This window comes from Mustela lutreola, chromosome 15, assembly GCF_030435805.1.
Source record: "Mustela lutreola isolate mMusLut2 chromosome 15, mMusLut2.pri, whole genome shotgun sequence".
NCBI lineage: Eukaryota > Metazoa > Chordata > Mammalia > Carnivora > Mustelidae > Mustela > Mustela lutreola.
The window spans coordinates 43,534,145-43,552,671 of NC_081304.1; the positions used below are offsets into that span (position 1 = coordinate 43,534,145).

Consider the following 18,527-nt stretch of genomic DNA (forward strand, 5'->3'; position numbering starts at 1 on the left):
TCAATATCTACCTTAACTACGTGATGTTTTCGGATACTTTCTCTTTGGTTTTATCTCATTCTTTAAAAAAAAAAAAAAAAAAAAAAAGTTTGTCGGGCGCCTGGATGGCTCAGTGGGTTAAGCCTCTGCCTTTGGCTCAGGTCATGATCTCAGGGTCCTGGGATCGAGTCCTGCATCGGGCTCTCTGCTTGGTTAGGGAGGCTGCTTCCTCCTCTCTCTCTCTCTCTCTCTGCCTACTTGTGATCTCTGTCTGTCAAATAAATAAATCTTTAAAAAAAAAAAAGTTTGTCAAAAGGAAAAAAAGTACAAGAGAATAAATCAAAATAATATGTAATGCATGAGGTAAGAATGAATAGATGGTAGGATACCCACTTTCCAAAAGTTCATGTTTGGCCACTTTTCTTTTACAAAAGACCCTCATTAGTATCTGTTTTTTTCTGACCCACAGAAATCCAATGAGAATTTCTGCTTTTATGAAAAAAGGTAAAAAGTGAAAATAGGGTCCAGCATTTGTTTTGCAGTGAGCCCCCAGAGCCAGAAGAGAGGCCCCATTAGCCTCTCCCCACCCCCAGCCCCCGCCCACACTCAGCATCTCAGCATCAAGCCGCCACACCTTTGAACCGTGTTTGTGAGCATCTGTGCTTTATCTCAATTTATTCTGTGCATCCATTAGCAAGATGCGTTGTAAGGTATCAGAAAGGGCTAAGAGAGGTTATTTGGGGAGTCCAGGAATGATCAAAAATGTTTCTGTATAAATTAATAGTAACTGCTTCTTCACTTACACTGTTTTAACTCATGAAAGGTTTCCTACTTTCAGATAGTGGGGCAAACCTGTATTGGAAAAGTAAGGAGGAAAAAAATAACAAGGCAGTAGCAGAAAAAAGAAAATGGGGGATACTACCATCACAGCCCCTTTCTCTAAACAGTTTCCTAGAAAACCTTGACTAGAGTGGGTATCTCACTAATACTGAGGCACTTGATGAATTTAGTTTTGGGTCCAAGTAAAAGTAAATTAAAAGCTTATTATGAGGCATATTCTTTATGAAGCCTTTATTATCGTATTATGTTCCCAGTCTTAACAGAAGTGACCGAACTGACACAATTTGGGGGGAAGAGGTGGAAACAGGAGAGGAATTGTCTAGTTTGGACTAAAGATTTAAACTTAGGAACATAGTCACAGTGAGATTCTAAAAAATCCTCTTGGTCTAGTATATATAACACCCAATAACGAGTCATAGAAGAAATAAATTAGGAAAAGTTAGATGCTGAATTGCCAACATCAGAGAACCTTTCCAGATTCTCTGTTGAGAACATTTTTCATCTAAACAGTTTGGGTGAACACTTGAGGTCATGACAAGAGGAAGCTCCACACTACGAAGCGGTTGTTCCCCAGAGCACCATTCATCATGCTGCCCCTATGGATCTTATTATCACAGTTTCCCTTTTAATCAAAGGATTTTTTAAAGGTGGATATAAAAAACCCTTTTTAGGGGCTCCTGGGTGACCCAGTCAGTTAAGCATCTGCTCATGATCTCAGGGTCCTGGGATCGAGCCCCACATCGGGCTCCCTGCTCAGCGGGGAGCCTACTTTTCCCCCTGCTTGTGCTCTCTCTCTGTCAAAAAAACACAAAAACACACCTTTTTATTTCTTCCAGTTGAATTCATCTTTTCTACAGTTTAGTATATTTTACAGGATATGTTAATCTTACTTTCTTATAAATAATCTCTACCCAAAAAAAGTTGGTCACGACTCATTCCAGACTCATCAAATTGTATCCATCAAATATGTGCTGTTTTTTGTATATCCATGATACTCCAATAAAGCTGTTTTTTAAAGGCACTAAAATGGAGTGTCTGGGTGACTCAGTCAGTTAACTATCCAACTCTTGATTTTGAATCAGGTCATGATCTCAGGGTCGTGAGATGGAGCCCCCATGATGGAGGGGGCTGCTTAAGAGTCTCTCGTTCTCCTTCTGCCCTCCCTACTTGCACGCACACTTTCTCTCTCTCTTAAAAAAAGGGGAGGCATTGGATGAATACCCAACTTTTGTAGCAACATGGACAGGACTGGAAGAGATCATGCTGAGTGAAATAAGTCAAGCAGAGAGAGTCAATGATCATTATGGTTTCACTTATTTGTGGAGCATAACAAATAGCACGGAGGACAAGGGGAGATGGAGAGGAGAAGGGAGTTGAGGGAAATTGGAAGGGGAGGTGAACCATGAGAGACTATGGACTCTGAAAAACAATCTGAGGGTTTTGAAGGGGCGGAGGGTGGGAGGTTGGGGGAACCAGGTGGTGGGTATTTGAGAGGGCACGGATTGCATGGAGCACTAGGTGTGGTGCTAAAACAATGAACACTGTTATGCTGAAAATAAATTTTAAAAAGGGGGGGAGGCATTAAAATATTTTCATAACCCATAGTTAGGTTATAATCTATAGTTCAAAAACCCCTTAGAGGTGAGGAAGACAAAGAAGTAGCAAGAAATAGAAAAGTGATTCGGGGGAGAACCAGGAGTCCCCACTTTAGTACAAGCGGTGTCCCAAAGGCCAAGTGAATAAAGCATGTCAAGAAGGAAATTGTTCACTGAGTCACATGCTGCTACAGCAGAAGATGATGATTAGGGTTTGATTGATGGATTTCACAATAAGGGAGTCACTAGTGACCTTGACCAAGGTAGTTTTGATGAGATGGTGAAGACAAAGACTTCAGGGGAGAATATTTTTTACTGTTCTTATTTTCCTTGGACTTTTCTGTATTTTCCAAATGTTTTATAATGTACTCTTCACATTAAAAATATGGTTTTATCACAATTATAAAAAAAGTTTGTGCATCTAAAAAAATGTTGTAATTTGAAAATTTTCTCTCGTGAATGCCTCATTCTTAAAGGTACTAAGTAAGATGTCCCTTTACTTCAAGCCAGAGATCACCTAAAGTTTCCCAATTTTTTTCCTGTTTTTCTGTCCCCAAAACCTTTAATGGGAAAATGAGGTCTAATGATTCCTCTCCGTGTTTGAAATCTCTTCCTCTTTTCAAGGATTCAGACTATGTTTTACGCAATATGATGGTTACCGGGCATCTGGGTCTAACAGAAATCCACAGGAACCCCCCTACAATCTTCAGGAAGACATGCATCTTCAGGTATGAAAGATATCTTCATGTCTGTTTTATCTGTCTGCCAAAACACATCCCCGTAGCGTGTTAGTAGCTCTGAGAGACACAGAGTTTGCTATTATTAGTATACACCTGAATACTATTCTAATTGGGTTTTCAAGGAAAAATTCCTGTCTGCGTGGGATGTGTTAACTCCTTTCCCTTCCAGTCCTTTTGAAAACAGATTTCACTGGTATTTTATATTGCCTGTTTTTAAGCATGATAGTGTTTTATTTTCTACGCTTTTCTTATAAACATGGAATTCAACAAAAACCCCAGGATTGTGAAAAAAAACACACCCACGTCACTTATCAAAGCTCATCATCTTAATGTTAACAAGCCTGTGAACGTGTGTTTTTTATTTAAAAAAGAGGATATGGTCTTTAATAAGTACCCAGTCCAGGTTCCTTTGAATGCCTTTCACCTGGGGGATGCAAGGTGCACAAACTGGACAGGGGCAAAACAGATCTTAATGATGGACACATGTATTGCAAAAGGACAAGCTGCTTGTTAGAAGTCGGTGCAGCTGAGTGGAAAGTAATCTAGCTCCATTCAGGAGGCTGACTTACACTTAAATACACGTTTTAATTATAAGATTTAAATACAAGATTTAATTAAATCTTAATTTGGCCTCATACCTGACTGTTCACTCAGGTTTAAGCTCTTTTCCACATAGTTATTCCTTGCTGTGGTAAAAGTTTTAGGAGAGTCTTTTTAACCCTCAGACTCATAACCTTTGATTCCTCTGCATCACTTAGAACAGGTGTCTTTGGAGGAACTTTGTTGACCAATCAGCTTTATGGTTGTGCCTAGAAAGTTTAGGGTGATGCGTCACTACTGTGGTTATCATTAAGACACAAAGTGGTTGCTCAGCAACAGGAAGGGGTGGGAACAGCAAAAAAAAAAAGGACATAATCTTACCTGGCATTATGGGATTACTATTATGAACCATAAATGTGCCTTTTGAGGCTATGCAAAGCACCAACATTTTTCAGATATCTCAGAAGAATGACATCTTAATATCAATGTAGATTGGGAAGGGGGAGGGCACCCGGGTGGCTCAGTCAGTTAAGTGTCTGCCTCCGGCTCAGGTCATGATCTAGGGGTCCTGGGATCAAGTCCCACATGGTGCTCTCTGCTCAGCGGGGAGTCAGCTTCTCCCTTTCCCTCGGTGCCTTCCCTCTCTCTCAAATAAATAAATTAATTAAATTTAAAAAAAAGATTGGGAAGGTGAGAGAAGAGATGTGTCTATACCTTACTACAGAGGGAAGCAGCTACTATGTTTCAATGAGCATCTCAGGCCTCTGGAGGGAGCAGTTCCATTGATGCCCTATCCAGAGCCCTAATGAACCTCTTGCCAGCTGCTACAGGTACAGCTGCTAGTGACTCACACTGGAACCTTCTCTGGAGGAGAGCCCTTGAGTGATGGGAGCCTCACTAGGTGCACCTCAGAGTTATGTAAACACACACCCAAAGCATCTTAGAGCCGATGACTGGTAAAAGACCTCTCCCTTGCCTCAAGATGGGGCAAATTCTTTGGCAGAATTTACCTTCCAGAGCTCCTCTTGAGATGAGACTGAGACTAGCCTTCACATTCTTTTTTTTTTTTTAATTTAAATTAATTTAATTTAATTAACACACAGTGTATTATTAGTTTCAGAGGTAGAATTCACTGATTCATCAGTTGATATGACACCCAGTGCTCATTACATCACGTGCCCTCCTTAATGCCCATCACCCAGTCACCGCGTCCCACAGCCCCCTCCCCTCCAGCAACCCTAAGTTTGTTCCCCATGGTTAAGAGTCTCTTACGGTTTGTCTCCCTCTCTGATGTCATCTCCTTTTATTTTTCCCTCCCCTCCTCTATGCTCCTCTGTTTGGTTTCTTAAAGTCCACATAGGAGTGAAATCCTACGATGATCATCTTTCTCTGACCAACTTCTTTCACTCAGCATCATACCCTCCAGTTCCATTCACGCCCTTGCAAATTAACCTTCACGTTCTTAATCAGCCTCTCCTCCTTCCACATTTTCCTTTCCTCAGACCTTGACAGCTTTCTCCAGAAAGCACTCCCTCAGTCCATCCTTTGCATAAGCATTCCTGTCTCAGACTCAGCTTCTAGGGAACCTGACCTAACACAGCCCTCGTGCCGTCCGCCATCCAACCGACACGTATGGGACAGTATGTAAACAAAAACCAAATACCTTCAGGTAAGTATACGTGTAGCAGACAACGGAGCAGAGCCGCACGATGGAGAGTGACTTGACACTGCTTGGTCCAGGAGGCGTGTGTGTCCGATGCGCAAGCTGGGGGAGAGAGCTGTGTGCAGTCTCGGGGTGGAGCCATGCAGGCAGGTCAGACAAAGCCTGGTGTGGCGGGAGCACGGTTGGCAGGAAAGAGGGTGACTCCGTGTGTTTTGGTGGAATGTTGTGAGCAGGCTGATGCTTTATGATCTCAGGCTTGTTTGGTTTGGGTTTCAGAGACTTCCTCTTCAAGTGTACAGACAGTTCTGAAGTTGTTTTGGCCTCTGTCTGTGGAGAAAACCACATCATAATTCCACTCCGTGAGAGAACAGGAAAAGCTCTGGGAGTTCTTGATTTTAACATTGGCAGGAGTAAAATGTTGTTGTATCGGGAATTTAAAGATCTACAGAAAATGATGAAGGTGGTCCAAGCTGCCTGTTACGAAATACTGGGCGAATTATCTGGAGAAGCAAAGAAAAACTATGTCCTAGGTATTGTGAATGGGGCAACAATCTGAATTCCTGGGTTTAATAAATGCGTTGGGAAATCACAGATTGCAGTACATTTCCTAAAAGGAATTGTTACAGTACAAGGCCCTTTCTACGTGAAAGGAATTCCCTCATGCAGTCTTGGGCTAATGAGTTGGTCTATAAATTAGAGCAAACGGTAAGAAATCTCATTTTCTTGGCTGGAATCATATGGTTTCGAACTGGGAGGACTCATAAAGGCAAAGTAGAACTAGCATTTATTAAATGCCCCATTATGGAACAAGCACTTTGCGTATGTAATTTCCATCAGTCCTTGCCATAACTCTCCGGTGAATGGTAATAACTCATTTTACCAGTAAGGAAAGTAAAATTCAGAGAAACAAAACAACTTGCACCAAATCATACAGTTAACAAGTGGAGAAGCCTGGATTTGAAACCCACTTTGGGGGCTCTGTCCACTATCTTGCACAGTATTAGTTAGATGAAGCATTTTGTTTTACACATAAAGAAGCTAACATCCATCAAAGTCATGGCCCAATCGCAAGCTAATGGCAGAACTAAAACTAGACCCTAGTGCTTGTGATCCCACACCCTCTAGGCTACTCAACACAAAAGCAGTTTGGGCATCATGGAGGGAAGAAGGAAGCATGGAAACCTTTGGCTACCTAGAATAAACAGAGTAATGTTATGTGGGATTAATCTGAGAGGTTTCTTGCCATTAGACAGGGTAGGTTAAGTAGAAAAAAAGAAGAAAATTCATGTCTTTCGAGCATCCACTCTGTACTTATCCACTAAGTGCCTTTACTACATACATCATCTCATTTAATTCCCACAGGTCACCAGGGAAATAGGGATCAGCCCCATGCTCACAGCGAGGAAGAGGGGTTTCAGAGAGACAGAACTAATAAGAGGGAGAGTAGGCATTCAAACTAAGGTCCAACCCTCATACTCAAAGCCCCTTCCTGTGAGCTTCACCAGGTGTCATTCCATTTCCACGATTTGATTTCATCACTAGAGAAACTAAGATTGTTTAGAACCATAGAATATGGTTTTCTTTTTCCTGGGGGGGGGGGGGAGAAAGAAGTTTACTGTATTGTGCTCAGAATGCTGTGAAAAACTGCTCTACGGGCTAACCAACCATGTGGGATGTTGTTTCAGAGATTGAAAATGTAGGAGAAGTCCCGCGGGCAGGGGTTCTCTTCTTCCGGATCATGCTGCAAGAGCTGCAGGAAAGCCTCCGCCTGCTCACCTCCCTCGACTTTGTGTCACTGCTGCTCTATGATTATAATCTCCCACCAGAGTCCTCGTCTCTGTCAGAGAGCAAGGCCCAGGAGGTGGGAGCCGGCGTGAAGCTGGTGCATGACCTCCTGACAGCCGTGATCTTGTTCATTCATCCAGAGTTGGAATCATCAGGTGACTTCAGAGATTGGGAAAAGTGTAAACGGGTAAGCTGTTTTCTTCTGTCTTTAAGTACTCTTTTTTATTGAAGAAGAACCCACGCAAGCTTAGGTCTACCGATCAAGATCGCATAAATTCTAAATGTACAAATGCAAGAATTTGTATAATGGAAACATTTGTAACCAGCATCTAGATCAAGAAATAACGTCAGCAGCATCCCAGAAGCCTTCCTTTGTACCCTCTTCCCTCCCTCACCCGCCACACACACACACACACACACACACACACACACACACACACTCCAGAGTGACCAGACCAGATTCCCGACTTCCAGCACCATAGATTGGTTTTGCCTGTTTTAAAATTTAGGTACATGGAATTCTGTAAACTGGTGAATTAGGTGCCCTCCTTTTACTTGCTGGTACTCCCATAACTTTTGTTCTTTTATTCACAGTATGTTAAGAGTTACCTAGTCGTGAATATCTGTGACTTTGACCCGACTGCTAAAAATGTGAAAGTGAATTTACAACTCATCAGTGAACATATCAGAGGTAAATTTACACTTAATTGCGGTCCAAATTTAACAGCAATAAAACATAGTTGCAATTTGGATATTCAGATATCTTTATTACAATTAAGTAAGTGGCTTATAAATACAATTTTTAGGAAAAACAGTTCTGATTGTAGTCCTCTTAAAGGGAGGGACACTTGTCTATAATTGACCACATTCCCAAGTGACTGTTCATGCCACACATTGAGAATTCTGAATCACATCCATCTCCCACTTATTGAAAGCATGTGCATTATTTATTTAAAAAACAACCAAACAGAAGTGAATAGGGGCTTTCAGTGAGGATGGGAAACAAGCACATTAAGAAAAGCTATTACTATCTTTGGGTTTCATTGAAGAACCAAAGAAAAGAACAGATCTTGACTCTTTGTAGACTACTCACAGACTTTTTAGAGAAGGAGAATCAGCAGGAATCAAGAGTAGGGAGACTCCCAAGCTGGAGAACATGCTGAGCTCTTTGGCCAGAGAGAACAGGGCACATATAAGAGTAAAATCCAGGGGCGCCTGGGTGACTCAGATGGTTAAGCCTCTGCCTTCAGCCCAGGTCATGATCTCAGGGTCCTGGGATCAAGCCCTGCATTGGGCTCCCTGCTGAGTGGAGAGCTTGCTACTTCCTCTCCCTCAGTGCTCTCTCTCTCTCTCTCTTGCTCTCTCTCAAGTAAATAAATAAATCTTTTTTAAAAAGAGCAAATACCCAGAGTGAAATCAGTGAAGGGATTAAGAGAACCCTTATGATGAGCACTGAGTAATATATAGAATTGTGGACTCATTATACTATATAACTGAAACTAAAGTCATACTGTATATTAACCATTCCAGAATTTTTAAAAAAAATTTTAAAGAGTAAATATACCTATACAAACATACATTCTTCCACGGGTGTATGTCATCTCCCCAAAGACCTCAGGCTTTTTGTGTGAATGGACCAATAAGGAATAAATTTAAAATCTGTTTCTTTTTTGTTTGTTTGTTTCTTAGCAAAAACTAATCATCAGTTGGGAACATGGCTCTGTAGAAATTGATTTTGCTAAACCTGTCCCTTTCCTTCCCTTCCCCCTTTCCTACTGTCTATGGAGACTCTGGACTAAGTCAGAAGGGTTTCTAGACTTCTGGGAGATGTATACGAGGTCAAGAGGCTCGGAACCAGAGAGACTCTGAGGAGAGGAGGTCAGGAAAAGCAACCCAGAGGAAGACACCACAGTCCTCGGGGTGGCTGTGGCAGGGGAAGGAATAGCAGTGAGCCGGGGCAGACGGAGAAGGGAGAGAGATCTGGTCTAGGAAGGCAAGGTACTGTCTGAAGTTTGGGAGTGCTGGGAAGAGGAGAGAAGATCACGTCCAGAGAAAAGTTAAGATGAGCTCTTGGGGACCATGAGTGAAATGAATAAAGATTAGAATTTCTGTCTGGAGTGATTTCTACTGTACCCTCAGGCCTCTAGGCTGATTCTCGGGAGCCTCTGAATTAATTCACAGATGTCACACGGATCGCTCCTTTTAAGGTGCTATTCAAGGGAAACAGTAATATCAGCCACAACAAAAATTAATACTTGTTTACTGGGTCTGTGTCTCTACTCGTTCCATCTTTGTTCGCTCACAGTTCACTAAAGACTTAAAATCCAGAAGAAATATTCTCTACGTCAGTGCCTTTAAAGTAGATACAGTCCCCACCATGAGCCCCAGCACACCCTCTCCCTCCACGTGAGACCCGTTGGTCCAACTGACATTCTCCCTGAGCCCCCTGCTGCACTTTGGTCACCCCAAACCCACCCGCCCCTCAGCTGAGAGCCACACCCTGCCGCCGGGCTCACTTGTGTCCTCTCCGACTGATGGTTCCTCTTCTTGGGCAAGACCACGGGCACTCACAAGTGAACAATCTAGTCCTTCTGTTGAATCGGGGCTGGGGGTATGGAGCAAGCCCTTCCAGCCTCCATTTTGCAAGTATGTTCAGGATTTGTGTCCTGCCCTTAATCACCTTATCCCCGGAAACATATTCTGTGACATCATCCCAAGGCAGGTTCTACCTCCGACTTACCTATCAGAACCACCTCCCATTACTCATTTTTGCTCCTTTGTTCGAGAAAACATGCAAATTTCTGCCTCCTTTGCCTGACCTCACTTTTAAATTGTGCTGGCCAATTCCTGAGCAGCCTGGATCCGTAAGGCTCCCACCACTTTCTCTTTTCCAACAGTGTCCTCAGGTGGCAGGAACTCCAACTGCAGTTGACAGAAGTGGATTCAGTCACAACTCAATAGCCCCCTCGAGGTTCCCCTACCTCCTGGGCCAAAGCTTGAGCCTTGTCATGATCTCTGCAGCAATCAAGAAAGTTCACAGGCCACCCAGATACCAACCCCCTCTCCTTCAGATGCAATTGTATCAAGAAATTCTAAGCTCACCATTTGAGGAAGGGAAGGAGAACGTATTGGGGTAACTTTCTGTTTGTACGGGAAAAACAGGAACCTTCTGGAAGGGCAATTTGTTGCTCAAAATGTATCTGAACCTTCTAGCAGTGTTAACTCAGGCCCCATTCAAGAGCCCTACCCAGCATGAAATACCAACAGTATCTGTCCCTTCGGCCCATCTTGCAGAGGGACTATTAACACAGTCCCACACCTTTCAAACTAAGGGTTTTTGCCAAGAAGGTAAAATCGGGGCTGGTGATGTGCCCACACTTTCTTAGGACTTCTGCTGCCAACTTTCACCCTACTACATCCTAGTTCTAGAAAGGAATATATATTTTTTAATGTTTAGAAAACATTCACCTTTACTTATTTTTTTTTTTTTATTTTTGGTCCTAGATTTATTGAGATACAACGACATATACATGATATTAGTTTAAGGTATACAACATAATGATTTGAAATGGTCACCACAATAGATTTAATTAACAACCATCCCCTCACATAGCTATGAGATTTGTTTCTTGTGAGGAGAACTTTCAAGAGCTACTCTCTTAGCAACTTTCAAATATACAGTATAATATTGTTAACTATAATCACAAGGCTCTACGTTACATTCCCAGAATTTATTTATCTTATAACCAGAAGTCTGTGCCTTTTGACCATCTTCACACATTTCCCCCAACGCCTAACCCCCGTTTCTGGTAACCAATCCACTCTCTGTTTCTATGAGTTCAGTTCTTTCAGATTCCGCATAGGAGTAAGATCATACAGCACTTGCCTTTCTCTGTCTGGCTTATTTCGCTTAGCATAATGACTTCCAGGTCCATCCATGTTGTTGCAAATGACGAATGTTGCAAAGGGCTTCCTCCTTTTTTTGACTGAATAATATTCCACGGCATATATGGACACCATATTTTCTTCATCCATCCATCAATGGACACTTTGGTTGTTTACATGTCTTGGCTTTTGTGAGTAATGCTGCAAAAAACAAAATGGAGGCGCAGATTCCCTTTGAGGTAGTGATTTCATTTCCTTTGGTTATATACCCAAAAGCAAAATTGCTGGATCCCATGGTGATTATATTTTTAATATTTTGAGGAACATAAACTGTTTTTTATAGTGGCTCTACCAATTTACATTCCCACCAACCGTGTAGAAGGGTTCTATTTTCCCCACATTATCATCAATATTTGTTATTTCTTGTCTTTCAGATCATAGCCATTCTAACAGGCGTGATGTGATATTTCATTGTGATTTTGATTTGCGTTTCTAGAAAGGGGTGTTTTATATTCTGGTGGAGTTCCAGGCAGCAGAATCCCACCTTTAGACTGAGGCAATCATCTATGGAGGAGCATTGGGCAATTTCGTCCAGCAGGCTTGGCTTCCCAAGGCTGTGCCATTGCACATGAATGTTGCTGACATACTTGCCTTTAGAGATCCTGGTGACTCAGGTGACCAATGGACCAGGACCCAGACAGCTGTGCATGCAATAATGCATCAAAAGCACTTCCAGAAGTTGGCCTCTTCTACCTGAAGACCCATGACCTGACCACCATCTCAAGGATCTATTCTCCCCACTCTACTTTGAACCTCTGCTGCCAACCTTGCCAGCTCTTTCTGTAGGGTGTCCCATACCTTTCCTATGTTCCCCTCCCTGGGGTTTGGACAGACATTATCTACCAGGAAATGTTCTCAGATCTAGAAGCAAAAACACTGTCTCTCATTTCAAGTGTGACCGGAATCACTTTGGTCTCTAGAGCCTGTATTTCTGGCCATACTTCTCCCCTATGTCTAAATCCAAGGGTCTTTAAGGCCACAGGCACTGGTCTCTACAAGAATTCCCCAATCCTTCACTTACCCTACAAGAGCCCTAGAGCTCCTCCTATGTCAAAGCAGCCAGAGCCTCAGTGTCTTTACCATCTAAAAAGAAACTCACCACAATGATCCTCCAAAGACAGCAATGGAGGGAGATACCCCACCATCAAAAGAAAGGGCTGCCGGACTCGCAGCCCTAATTAACTCTGTCTTCAAGATTCACCTTCCCCGTGTGATCTTTCCGTAAGTGCTACTCTCTAGCTCCCTCCATGACAAGGGTGGAACACTCTCTAGCTCCCTCCATGACAAGGGTGGAACACGACTCCATTCCCCCGGCTGAGGATGAGACAGGAGTGTTCCACAAGATTCTCCCACTTTCCAGAAATAATCAGTATGAATACAGCACTGAACTGAATCCCAACTGTGAGGCTGTGCCGTGTTCTTTTCATTTTTTTAAAGATTTTATTTATTTGTTAGAGAGACAGAGAGCACAAACAGGGGTAACGGCAGGGAGAGGGAAAAGCAGGCTCCCCACTGAGCAGGAAGCCTGATGCGGGGCTCAATCCCAGGACCCCAGGATCATGACCTGAACCAAAGGCAGATGCTTAACTGACTGAGCCACCCAGGCACCCCGTGCCTGGTTCTTTGAAATGAGTCAAAGTGAACTGGATAAAAAGATACCAAGAACATTGTTTTGTCCTATTAATTTGGATCCTCTGAAGACTATCACTGGTTTGGATTTGCAGTTCTCTACTACCTTCTTAGACCTAGTTTCTTGGATGGTGATTCCTGCTGGGCTTTGTTGTTTTCCTACCTGTAGGAAGAAAGCTGCAATCAACAGTAGACCTGAGTTTAACAGAGAGCCTGGAGTGTGCCTTTTATAAAATGCTCCCAGATGTCAGGCTCTAGAGGAGGAAACATCTCATTCAGTTTCAGAATAGATTCCTTTTGGGGGGGGGGGGGGCTCTTAAAGGGTCCTATTAGTGAAGATATTGGACAAGTATTCATTCACACACTGTGTGGGAAACTATCTTGCGGTTCAGTAAAGACTTGGGGCCTTGATGCTTGACCATTTCCTATGCATGCAGACCCCTTCCATCTCCAGTCCAAGTCCTCGAGGGGGAAAGAAGAAAGGAGAAAAAAAATCAAATAATGAATTATCTTTCTGCTCCTTACCATTCCTTTTGATTTTAAATTTTAAAGTTTTCCAACAATAGTCATCGAATTTAGAGAAACAACCTGGTTTTATTTGTCTAGCTACCATCACTAATGCTTTAATATCTGATAAATCCTGCTAAAAATCAGTTTAACGAGAACACTTTTCTATTTAAGGCAGATATAATTTGCAAGATTTCCCTGACACATTTTTTTCATTTTAGTGAATATTAAATAATCTTTTATCATGAAGGATTAGAAAAATTATATTTTTATTAAGGTATTTTTAAAAAGTCAAAAAGAACTAAAAGCCTTCCAACAACTAGCTCATCCCTCTTCTCTTTTCTCACTGTCCCCAATTCCCCTCACCAGAGGCAATTCTTTCTGACCCTTTTGTTTCTTTTTTTTAAGATTTTATTTATGTATTTAACAGAGACAGAGATCACAAGTAGACAGAGAGGCAGGCAGAGAGAGAGGAGGAAGCAGGCTCCCTGCCAAGCAGAGAGCCCGATGTGGGGCTCGATCCCAGGACCTGAGCCAAAGGCAGAGGCTTAACCCACTGAACCACCCAGGTGCACTTTTTTAAGATTTTATTTATTTATTTGACAAAGAGATAGAGAGGAAACACAAGCACAGGGAGTGGGAGAGGGAGAAGCAGGCTTCCCGTGCTGGGAGCCCAATGTGGGGCTCAATCCCAGGACCCTAGGATCATGACCTGAGCTGAAGGCAGACGCTTAACGACTGAGCCACCCAGGTGCCCGCCCCGCCAGCCTACTTTTGACTGTTTCTTCGGACACTGGCACATTTCTTTATTTCTAATATTATACAATATTGCTATCTTTTCATTCATCAGTTTCAACCTTGTCAATTGACTTCCTCTTATTACAGATGAAAATTTAGTTCTGTTGTACTACCATTCTCTTATCCTGTCTTCCCAAGTAATTATATTACCATTTGAGGTTAAATCAAAATGCAGTGTTGACATGATTTTTGTCTATGCAAATAATATCTATAGCTAAACACCATAACCTATTTGGATGCTCCTTTTTCACTTTTTGTTTTTCCTGAATTAAATAATTAGCATATATATGTGTGTGTGTGTGTATATATATGTACATATATATAATTGCTGAATTGTCTTGGTGTTTCTTGATAATTCCTACCCCATCCACTTGTCTTTCCATCTAACTTCCCAAAAGGGAAATTTGGGGAAAAGTTTTATCAGATAACTTTTTTAGTTCCTTTTTTTTTTTCTTTCTTCAAGACATCCATTCTAGAGATCATAATTCTCTTTCTATCTAGGATCTTCCTCCACTCCAAAACTGCTACTTGGCTGCCTTCCTGAAATTCATTCTGTTGCTATCATAGGAGTTTACTTTGTCTTGTTCAGAGGCAGCAGATCCCCAGTAGTTTTCTGAGAAAGCGTGGGTGAATGGTAAATTTTTTGAGCCCTTTCATGTCTGAAAATGTTTTTATTCAGCCCTCATATTTGATTTGTAGTTTGCCAGGGAACATAATCTTAAAGACAGTGCCTCCTTTTCTTTCTTGAGAAATGGAGATTATAATTCACAGAGCACAAAATTCACCAATATATAGTGTACCACTCAGTAATTATTAGTATATTCACAAGGCTTTGCAACTATCACCACTACCTAATTTTAGAATATTTTCACTCCTCCAAAAAAAGAAACCCAGCACCCATTAGCAGTTACTGTCCCTGGCCCCTCTCTATCACAGCCCCTAGAAATTGCATATAAATGGAGTCATACAATAGGTTGTCTTTTATATCTGGATTCTTTTGCTTAGCATTATGTTTCAGGGTTCATCTTTGGTCTATGTATCAGTACTTTATTCCTTTTCTATGGCTGAGTAATATCCCATTATATGGTTATACCAAATTTTATTCATCCACTTATCAGTTGTTGGACATATGGGTGGTTCCTACTTTCTAGCTATTGTGTATAAAATGCTGCTGTAAGCATTTGTTTTGTGGGAGTGTGTGCTTTTAGTTCTCTTGGGTGTATGAGGAGGAGTGGAATTGCTGAGTCATATGAAAACTCTCTGTTTAACTTCTAGAGGAAGTAGCTACATTGTCTGAAGAAACTTGGAAACATCCAAGATTGTCTTTGAGATGTCTAAAGCCTTTCTGAAACCTGACACTGTGCATGTGACCTCTTTGTTTTTGTTTTGTTTTGTTTCTTTCTAGAAGCTGGAGAATCACTCCCCTTCCCCCACAAGACTGAAATTTCATAAGGCTATGCTTTGATATGCGGCTGTTTGCATCCACTGTTCTGAGCATTCACTGGGCCTTTTCTCTTTTGACACTCAGGTCCTTAAGTTCTGTGTGATTTCTCCCATGGCATCCCTGTTGCAACCGAAGGCTGTGCCCTCTTTGCACTGCACAAAGGTGCCCTGCTGAGGAGGTGGCTGGGGGCTGAAATCTAACCAGGATTCCATTTCCTCAAATGTGTGCCTTAGCTTAAGACTACGTCTGCTTAAAAAAAAAAAAAAAAAAAAGACTGTGTCTGCTTAAAGAAAAAAAAAAAAAAAAAAAAGACTATGTCTGCTTAGAGGAGGGGCATCCTTTTCTTTCCACACCTTTTTCTGTTTACCAAGCCGGGCTCACAGAGTGCATTCATCCATGCTAGGTGTCTTTTTCTCATTTACATAAAGGTGACCCAGAAGTTGGTGGTGACCCTGCCCTCCCTTTTCTGTGTTCCTTCTTTGGAACTCCTATTATTCAGACATTGGCTCTCCTAGATGAAGTCTCTTAATTCCCTATATTTTCTCTCCTATTTTCCATCTTTTTGTCCCTTTGTTTCACTTGCCAAGACATTCTGTCAAGCTGATCTTCTAGTCTTATTGAATTCTTGTTTCTGCGTGTTTTAAGGTCTAAGAGCCTTGGTTCTCTAAATATTTCCTCCTCACAACATTTTGTTCATGTTTCATAAATGCAACATCTTCTCCCTCTGAGGGCATTAATGATAATTCTTTCTGGAAGTTTTCTTTTCCCTGTCGTTTGTCCTTTCTTTCTGTTTTAGTGTTTTGGTCTCTGCATCTCATCTCTACAACACACCACTGGACAACTTCCTCTCTCCAACACTAAAAATTTGTTTCTCAGGGAGGGTAACACAGTAGGTCTCTGGGCTGGGGGACATTAGACATGGTCGAGATGGAGAGTACCAGAGTGAAAACGGGGAAAGCATGAGAATGTTTACTGAATACAGAGACCTCTGTAAGCTTTCTCCACAAAGCTCCAGACAAAAAGGAGAAAACAGAAGGAGCAAATAACTGATACCTGTACCTTTGGGTGTAAGAAAAATATCGTGGAACTTTTATTTGTATTATTTTATCCCACCATTGCCTAACTTCTATGTTTTGTTTTTAAATATTTTAAAATAGGGGCGCCTGGGTGGCTCAGTGGGTTAAGCTGCTGCCTTCGGCTCAGGTCATGATCTCGGGGTCCTGGGATCGAGTCCCGCATCGGGCTCTCTGCTCAGCAGGGAGCCCGCTTCCCTCTCTCTCTCTCTCTCTGCCTGCCTCTCCATCTACTTGTGATTTCTCTCTGTCAAATAAATAAATAAAATCTTTTAATAAATAAATAAATATTTTAAAATAAATAACATAAACAAACATATATCGGGGCTCATGCTCAAACTTTGTTACTGATGGAGGCACATAGTCCAAAGAGTTCAGAGGCCACTGCATTAAACTATGAATGTTTGTAAATTGCATTGATTTCAATTCCCCACATTCGATTTATAGCTGTATCATGAAAACAAGCCAATACAATATGATGTACCATATAGAAATTTTTAAACTAATACACCCGTAAGAACTCAGTGTTCCGCGTAGAACAAAATTCTACCCAACTTCAGATAATTCAAGAAAACGTGTATTTTTACCTCCCCTCTTACCAGTGAGTCCTTCCTGATAAGCTGGAAGCAGCATATCAGAACATGTTAAATGAACAATGACATATTAAGTGCCCGACTACCATGTCAAATATGAGTTTTCTGACCCACATAAAAACTGAAATATGCACACACATGCCCTTTTAAGTAGACAATGTGGCCTGGACATTTAGCTCATTGCACATGGCAGTAATGTTAAGAGGTGGCATAGGGTATATAAAACAATAGAAAGAAAGGAACGAAAACTAAGAACTGATGATAAGGAGAGGAACATTCAAGAAATACTGCTGTTCTTGGGTTACTAGTTGAAAGGAGCAGTTACACTTTAATTTGGAACTCGGTGCTTAAATACATCATTATTTTTGCTTCACCCATTTTTCTAATTGTAATTCTCCCAAAGGATTTAACTCATCTAGTGTGAAAGCAGTGATCCATACAGGGAGTTTGAATTAGAACTACCCTAGAACATCCCGATGTCTTCAGCAAAATCAATTCCTTGTGTAAGTTTGATTAAACTAAAACCTACAAAAATACCATCAAATGTTTCTGAGTTGATAGGTTCATGAACAGATTCAAAGGTTGACCCAGCCATTCTTTTAGCTGAGATGTCTTCAATTAATCTACTACAACCTTCACCAAGGCAACGCAAAAAATATATGTAGAGTTTCTTATGGTTAGGAAAGAAACAAAAGTAGTGTATCTTCTTGAAGGAGTTATCACGTCCGTGCATTCTGTCGCCGGCCAAGCTGCACAAGCTGGCGTCTCTCCACCACAAGAGGGCAGTAGCGCTCAACCGTTGTCAATGGAAACCCCCTCCAGAGCCAAGGAGGCTTCATTAGAGAAAACGGTACAGCCAGTTGTTAACACATCAATCTCTCATTGGAAAACGCGGGCAAACAGGAACCACAGCCCAGAGAGGTCCAGAGCTTCTGTCCCCGGTAACAAAAAGACAGGAAATAAGCAAAAGGGGCTTGTGAAAGGGAGAGGCCTCCCTCCCCATCCTCATGTCCTGGAATCACCGTGGAGATGGCTGACTAGCTTAATAATGACTGCAGATAGGGGTCTGTTTCATTTGGATGTTCAGATAAGAACGCTGTGACAGGCATCTGTGGAACACGGCTCTTAATGGGGATTTGGGAAGGGCAGAATAAAAACTGATGGGTGCAGCAGAGCTGATAGCTCAGAAAATGAGTTAAGATTGATTTTAGGAATGAAACCTGGGATAAACTTTAGATTCATGACATTGGAACATTAAGATCATCAAAGTAATTTTTGCAGCACATAGCATTACCTTGTAAAGGTTCTAGGAAGTTAATTAGTACAAAAAGGGATCAGTTATAACAAATGCACCTCAGTATTTTAAGTATTTGTGTTCATTGGTCTAGTATTGCCC

The 18,527-nt window shown here is 41.7% G+C and overlaps 1 protein-coding gene and 1 long non-coding RNA gene across 2 annotated transcripts in view; one reads left to right on the forward strand and one right to left on the reverse strand.

Moving 5' to 3' along the window:
* LOC131815793 (uncharacterized) overlaps window positions 1–5,632 on the reverse strand; it is a 37,477-nt gene extending 31,845 nt beyond the window's left edge. Inside the window, exon 1 of the long non-coding RNA XR_009347851.1 lies at window positions 5,358–5,632. This is a non-coding gene — a long non-coding RNA (uncharacterized LOC131815793). The remainder of the gene's footprint in view (window positions 1–5,357) is intronic.
* Window positions 1–18,527, forward strand: part of EFCAB5 (EF-hand calcium binding domain 5) — a 167,832-nt gene that overhangs the window by 145,931 nt on the left and 3,374 nt on the right. Inside the window, exons 22-25 of the mRNA XM_059147747.1 lie at window positions 3,039–3,142; window positions 5,634–5,887; window positions 7,043–7,329; window positions 7,737–7,833. Coding sequence (XP_059003730.1) covers window positions 3,039–3,142; window positions 5,634–5,887; window positions 7,043–7,329; window positions 7,737–7,833 — 742 coding nt within the window. The remainder of the gene's footprint in view (window positions 1–3,038; window positions 3,143–5,633; window positions 5,888–7,042; window positions 7,330–7,736; window positions 7,834–18,527) is intronic.